Source organism: Seriola dumerili, unplaced genomic scaffold (assembly GCF_002260705.1).
Source record: "Seriola dumerili isolate Sdu_G_001 unplaced genomic scaffold, Sdu_1.0 BDQW01000273.1, whole genome shotgun sequence".
Lineage (NCBI taxonomy): Eukaryota > Metazoa > Chordata > Actinopteri > Carangiformes > Carangidae > Seriola > Seriola dumerili.
The window spans coordinates 1,295,495-1,301,774 of record NW_019174528.1 but is presented as its reverse complement, the minus strand read 5'-3'; the positions used below and the strand labels follow the sequence as shown (position 1 = coordinate 1,301,774).

Sequence of the window (6,280 nt, the reverse complement as noted above, 5' to 3'; positions counted from 1 at the left end):
AAAACAGCTGTGGAATTCGACACAGGTCAAACAGGTGCACAACAGACATACTGATATTTTACTGACATGCAGTAATTTAACAGAACATTGACGCACATGGTTCTTGCAGCTTCCCTTCAGATCACAGTTCCACAGCTCAGAACAGATGTTCATAAGAGCAGCTAAAGCCAAAGTTGTTCACTGACCGATAATGAACTCGTGGGATCATCATCAAGCAGCTGACATCGGGTAACTTTTCCACCACCACCACGCCGCTGCTGTTTAACTGGGGTTCCCACTGTGCTGGTTGGAGCTCAGGTCAGACTCCATCTCCCTGGCGGCTCCAGCGTTTCGACTGGACAGACGATCCACAGAGCAAGGCGAGGCGTTGTTGGTTCGTCGGCCGCGGCAGCACGCCACCACGTCAGCGAGGTCGGCCCGGAAAGACGGCGTGTAGAAGCCGTAGATGACGGGGTCACAGCACGTGTTCAGGTTGCCGAAGACAAACAGTATGTGATGTACATACTCAGGTGTGTGCTGGATCATCGCCGGCTGGAACCAGTACCAGATCCCCAGGAGGTAGTAGGGCGTCCAACAGATGACGAACGAGCTGACGATCACTATGGACATCTTGAGGGTCTTCATCCGGGCTTTAGGTATCATGTCTGTTCCACTGCGTCTCAGACAGTGTTCGCCATCTGCACAAACACAACGTGGACAGAAACTCACATAATATAAATATACGTATGTAATCACCTGTACGGCCTCATGCTGGGATGAGGAGCGTCTGTGTGTCTGCACATAGTGATTTACATTTGCTGTTTTATATCAGACATAAAACATCCATCATGGACTGAATAGAAAGTCTGGTGTTAACCTCAGACTTCATTTCAGTCATCCAACCAAAAACACAGAGACTTCAGGAACAGGAGGTGATGAGGTGCAACTAGTTCTGGGTTTGACAGAAATCAAAGAAAATCACACTTGAAACAGGAATAATGTTTGAAGTCAGTTATTAATCAGCCTCCTGAGGTCTGAGGGCATCTTCTCAATTTCAACATTATTTCTTAAGGTACATTTTTATCTTGTTATGAGATAATATGTCACAATTTTCAGAACAATCTCAGCTCTTTCTATAATGACGCCCCTCACTGTGTAAACAGATCATTTGACCCAAATGCTGATGTATAATAAAGACCTAAAATGCAATATCTGGTTATCTCTGGATAACGAGCTTTGTATTCTTCGGGATAAAAAAACATTTGCGAGTACGGCCTTTCTCAGCAGACAGGTTGGGCATAAGTTTTCCTGTTCACCTTTACCTGGAGGTTTGTTTCCAACCTGTCTGAAGGTCGGATTGTGTTGTCAGATCTGTTCCCTTGGTGCGTTTAATGTCATACAAAAGTCCTGGGTTGTCATAAACCAGATTTATCCTTTAAATCGTCAGCGGTTCGAGACTCCACACAAAGGTCACACACCTTTGCTCTTGCGCATCCGCCCATTGATCTTGGTGAGAATGCGGGTGTAGCAGAAGGTCATGACCAGCAGAGGGAAGACATACAGCGTCACAAAGTGAAACATGTTGTATGCCGTCTCCTGCCAGCGATGCCGGAAACTTCCATGGGTCACACACTGAGTGAAGTCCACGCCGTCGGCCTTAATGGCCCGGAAGATGAACAGCTGAGGATGAATAGAGTGGAAAGACATGAACAATGAATGAACGCAGTCACAGGAAAACACCAGTTGTAGTTTGTATTTATTAACAAACTTTATATTATATTTGTTCATAAACAAACTACACAAAGAACCACACGGCGCAGGAGGTTCTTTGGCTCCATGTGGTGCATTAAAGTCACTTTAATGCAGCTCAGAGTCGCAACGAAGGAACGTCACAAACACAAGGAGAATCACGGCAACTGAAGCAGCTTTAAGAGGTGATGAAGGTGAATTGTTTCAGTAACTGTCTGATGGTGGGACTCAAGCTCAGCTGCTGTGCAGTGGTTGTTAGTGGCGCTGGGTGAACGCAGAGTTAGCGACGGTGTCAGAGAAGGGACAAACTTAAGGGAGTGAATCTTCTGTACAGCAGTAATGTGAAGAAGGATGATACTGACCACACAGCTCATCACTGACGGGCCACAGGAGAAGGCAGTTCAAGATAGAACAACACATGATGAGTGAATATTATCATTGTTTTATGTTTCATATAAATTCATGATAATTTAAGTTAATGAGGTAATTAAAATGGATTAAAAATGCAATAAATGGATATTAAAATGGTTAAATTGATAAAAGGTTTGTTTAACAATAAACCAGTTCAACCCTCTGAGGTCTGAGGGCATCTCCTCGATTTCAACATTATTTCTTAAGGTACTTTTTTATCTTGTTATAAGATAATACATCACAATTTTCGGAACAATCTCAGTCTTTATATAATGACCCTGTTTAAACTGTGTAAATAGATCATTTTGCCCAATTTTTTAATTTCTTCAAATCTCTTGTGAAAACAAACTTTTACTGATGTGGATGAATTTGTTTTAGTGATTCAAATTGTTTTTACCAAAGTATTAAGTTTTTACAACATGTAAAATAGTAGATAAATGTATAATAAATGCCTAAAATGCAAAGTGTTGTCTGTCACTCTACTTCAACCAAATTTTAGAGGTCTGCTTGGACGCCTTCTGGCGCCGTAAAATCTCACAAGAATATGAAACAGAAAGACGAGAGTCGACAGATTCTAACAACATTTAAACTTTATTTCTACACTGTGTTATCACAAAGATACACAGGGTGATTGTCTTTGATTTATATTTGTTTATTATGTCGTTAACGTGCTTATATGAACATTAATGAGAGTTTTAAATGATGGAGAGACGTGTGTCTTTTATGTTTTTATCTTTATTTTTTATTTATATTTGTAATTGTTGGACCTGTGCAGCTACATTTTATGTTTCTTACAAATCAGTAAGTGCAGAACCACCTCCTAATACGTATTGTATCAGTGTCTGATGGATCTCATTCCCAGCTGTTGTCCAACACTATCAAAAACACATCAATGATCTTGTGTGACTCAACACTACTGATGTAGGGGGGGGGACTCTTATTCCTCCAATCAGAAACATGCTAGAGTAATGACTCATACTGCACATGCTCAGTTCGACCCTCCCCCAGCAGGAAAACACACATTCAACATCTGCTGCTGCATTTATTGAAAAAAAATCTATGAAAGTATTTAATTTAATCAAACTCTTAAACTTTTGTTTAAATGAATCGAATGAATCGAGACTTGTAAGTGACGTGGTCAGCGTGTGTCAGTGTGTTCAGCTAGCACATGATGCTCTGTCATGGCCGACAGCCACATCACATCAGCGTGTTTCAACATTTGTGATTCAAAGTGAAGCTGATTCTGTCCCATAGTGCAACAGATAAAACAATAACTGCTCATTTTAAAGCATAAGAGAATATAAACCAGAATATTTGGGGAATTATTTTGTTGCAGCCTCTCGTGTTCTTGCCGTATATTTGCCTGTTCTGTTTATCATGAACAATAAAAACATGTTGAGCCCAAACTCAACAACTGTTCTTTGATAGATATTATTAAATAAATATATAATACTATGATATTGTAAAACAATGCATGTTTTCAGAATACTGTGATTATTGAGACAAAAAACAAAAGTGAATTAGTGAAATTTAATATATAAACGTTTGGTTGGTGCAGTTCAAACAGTGTCTGAGTAACTGAGAGAAATGTAAAAAGTGTCTAATCATCCTCAGACTCCCATCACATTAAATTGTACCCCCCACCACCACCCCCACCCCCACCCCCACCCCCCCCTACCTGAGGAGAGGCCAGCAGCACGCTCAGAGTCCAGGCCACGAGCAGCATGCGTCTGTTCCTGAGGCCGGCGTCCAGAGAGTCCAGAGGATGGAGGATGGCCCGGTATCGGTCCAGACTCACCACCACCAGGATGAACGCGGCTGAGTGCATGGCAAAGAGCTTGAGGAAACACAACAGCTTACACATGACGTCCCCGGCGTACCACTGCACCGTGATGTTCCAGACGGCGTCCAGTGGCATCACCACAAAGGTCATCACCAGGTCAGCGGAGGCCAAGCTGGCGATGAGCGGGCGCAGATGTGCTGCCAGGCGATAACCCCGCCCCCAGCACACACTGATGAGGACTGACAGGTTACTGATGGCGGCAAAGACAAACAGCACCAAGGTGGCTGCTACACGGCAGCGGGCCGCCACGGTGAAGGACGGGGCCTCCCAGGGTGGAGGGGAGGGTGGAGCAGACGAGTTGAACAGGGAGAAGACAGACGTGTTCTGTGAAGGACCAGCAGGTGTGGACGTCCACAGAGACAGGTTTCCCGTCATCCTGGGACACAGAGACACAGCTGATTAAATGATGGACACAGAGCTGAAGACCCTCCATTCATCCATCCATTCATCGTCTACTGAGCTGTGTGTGTGTGTGGGGGGGGGGGCTGGAGCCAATCCCAGCTGACACTGGGTGAGGGCGGTTCACCCTGGACAGGTCACCAGTCCATACAGAAACAAACAACCTCCACACTCACATTCACACCTGTGGACACCTTAGAGTCACTAATGAGCCTAATGAGCTGGTCTCTGTGCTGCAGGAGGAAGGTCTGATTGTAAAGTGTTAAACCCATCAACATTTATTAATGAGTTACAACAAGGCTCCAAGGGTCTTATTGTAAAGTGGCACCAGGCTAGTTTAGCTAGCTATATATAGCTTCTACTTCATCTCATAATCTGGTAAAATAAAAAAAAAATAAAAAAATTACTTAAAATGGAGGGGGGGGGGGGGGGGGGTCACAACAAATACTGATCTGATTTAGTTTTTTTCTGTTTCTCTGAGAATTAAATGAACTTGATTCAAAACCCTGAGTGCAGTATTAAACAGATATTGGTTCAGAGCACAGACTGAGAAAACACTGGATGCTAATGAAGTTTGTAAATAGCCCTCACATGCAGATAGACACCTGCTGCCCCCTGCTGGCCGAGCCACTGCACCTCCACATGTGTTGTTGCACCAAAGAACTCAGTGGATGCAGGGGATGAATGACTGTCCTCAGGTGTCCTGCTGTGATAAAGATGTCGCTCAGAGCTTCTTTGTTATCTTTATAAAAACAGTCTGAGTGAACACATCCTCTTCCTTCTGTCACTGTTTCCATATTTTCAGCTCCTTGTATCACACTGCATTACTCTGACACCGCGGGGGGGGTGGGGGGGTGACGCGCCCTCACCCCCCCACCGGTAAGCACAAGATGATCATGATTGAAACACTAAACCACATTTATTAGCAGACTTCAGAGTTTAGCCCTCGGACACGTGCAGCAGGTCTTACCTCGGGCTGCTGGAGGTCGGGTGAAGTGAGAAGAGGCTGAAATCCGGATCCTGATCGGAGCTGTCCAACGTGCTGAAGCATCACTCTCTGTCCTCCGGTTTCTCCCGCTCACCTCCCACTATCTGACCAATCAAACCTTCAACCGGATCAATGTGACGTTTTCAGTCGCATCCATCAGCAACCGCCTACAGTGAACCTGTTCCCCGTGAACAAGGAGCCCGCAACGATCAATACCGATTGGTTAATCACGGCGGGTGACGCGCGAGGTGTTGCAGCGGTAACCAGCTCCGTGACAGACACATCCTGGGGAATTTCCAGTCCGTCTTTGGGTTCTTTGTGCAGAGCTGAGGAGAGAGCAGCAGTATCAGAGAGCGGCTTCATTCAGGTCCAGTTTCCACCGCTTAACCTCAGCTCTGTGAGTGTCACTGTCTCTGTCCTCCTCATTGTTTCTAATGTGTGAGTGATAACGGCCCCTGACCTGAACATCCCTGAAAATGTGTGGGAAGATGTAAAAGCTGCTGTGTGAGCAGGACTGAGATATCTGAGAACATGAAGGGATCCACAGGAAGAAGCTGAACAGTCCTCAGGAACAGAGACTCTGAGCTGCTCCACTAAGAGTTTACAGCTAATATCTGACAAATAGGGAGTAGTTATTACTACATTATTACATGTAGTTATTACTACATTATTACACAGGTACTCTGTAGTCATTACTACATTATTACATGAGTACTCAGTACTCATGTAATTATTACATTATTGTATGTAGTTATTACTACATTATTACACGAGTACTCAGTCGTCATTATTACATTATTGTATGTAGTTATGACCACATTATTACATGAGTACTCTGTAGTCATGACTACGTTGTTACATGTAGTTATTACATGTAGTTATTACTACATTATTACATGTGTACTCTGTAG

General features: G+C 44.0%; 1 protein-coding gene across 1 annotated transcript; it reads right to left on the bottom strand.

Moving 5' to 3' along the window:
• Nucleotides 1-261: 261 nt before the first annotated feature.
• LOC111230541 (gonadotropin-releasing hormone II receptor-like) lies at nucleotides 262-4,357 on the bottom strand. The gene is made up of 4 exons (XM_022757304.1): nucleotides 3,818-4,357; nucleotides 1,458-1,659; nucleotides 1,296-1,301; nucleotides 262-677 (listed from the first exon to the last, which is right to left on the bottom strand). Exons 1-4 carry the CDS (start codon nucleotides 4,355-4,357, stop codon nucleotides 262-264), a joined length of 1,164 nt encoding a protein of 387 aa, XP_022613025.1.
• Nucleotides 4,358-6,280: the final 1,923 nt, after the last annotated feature.

Excerpts from the sequence above, each read along its gene's own strand:
- LOC111230541 (XM_022757304.1), bottom strand. The coding sequence starts at position 4,357 with ATGACGGGAAACCTGTCTCTGTGGACGTCCACACCTGCTGGTCCTTCA. Across the intron at positions 1,660-3,817 it reads TGCTGCTGGCCTCTCCTCAG|CTGTTCATCTTCCGGGCCAT; the intron begins GTAGGGGGGGGT and ends ATTCATCCTCAG.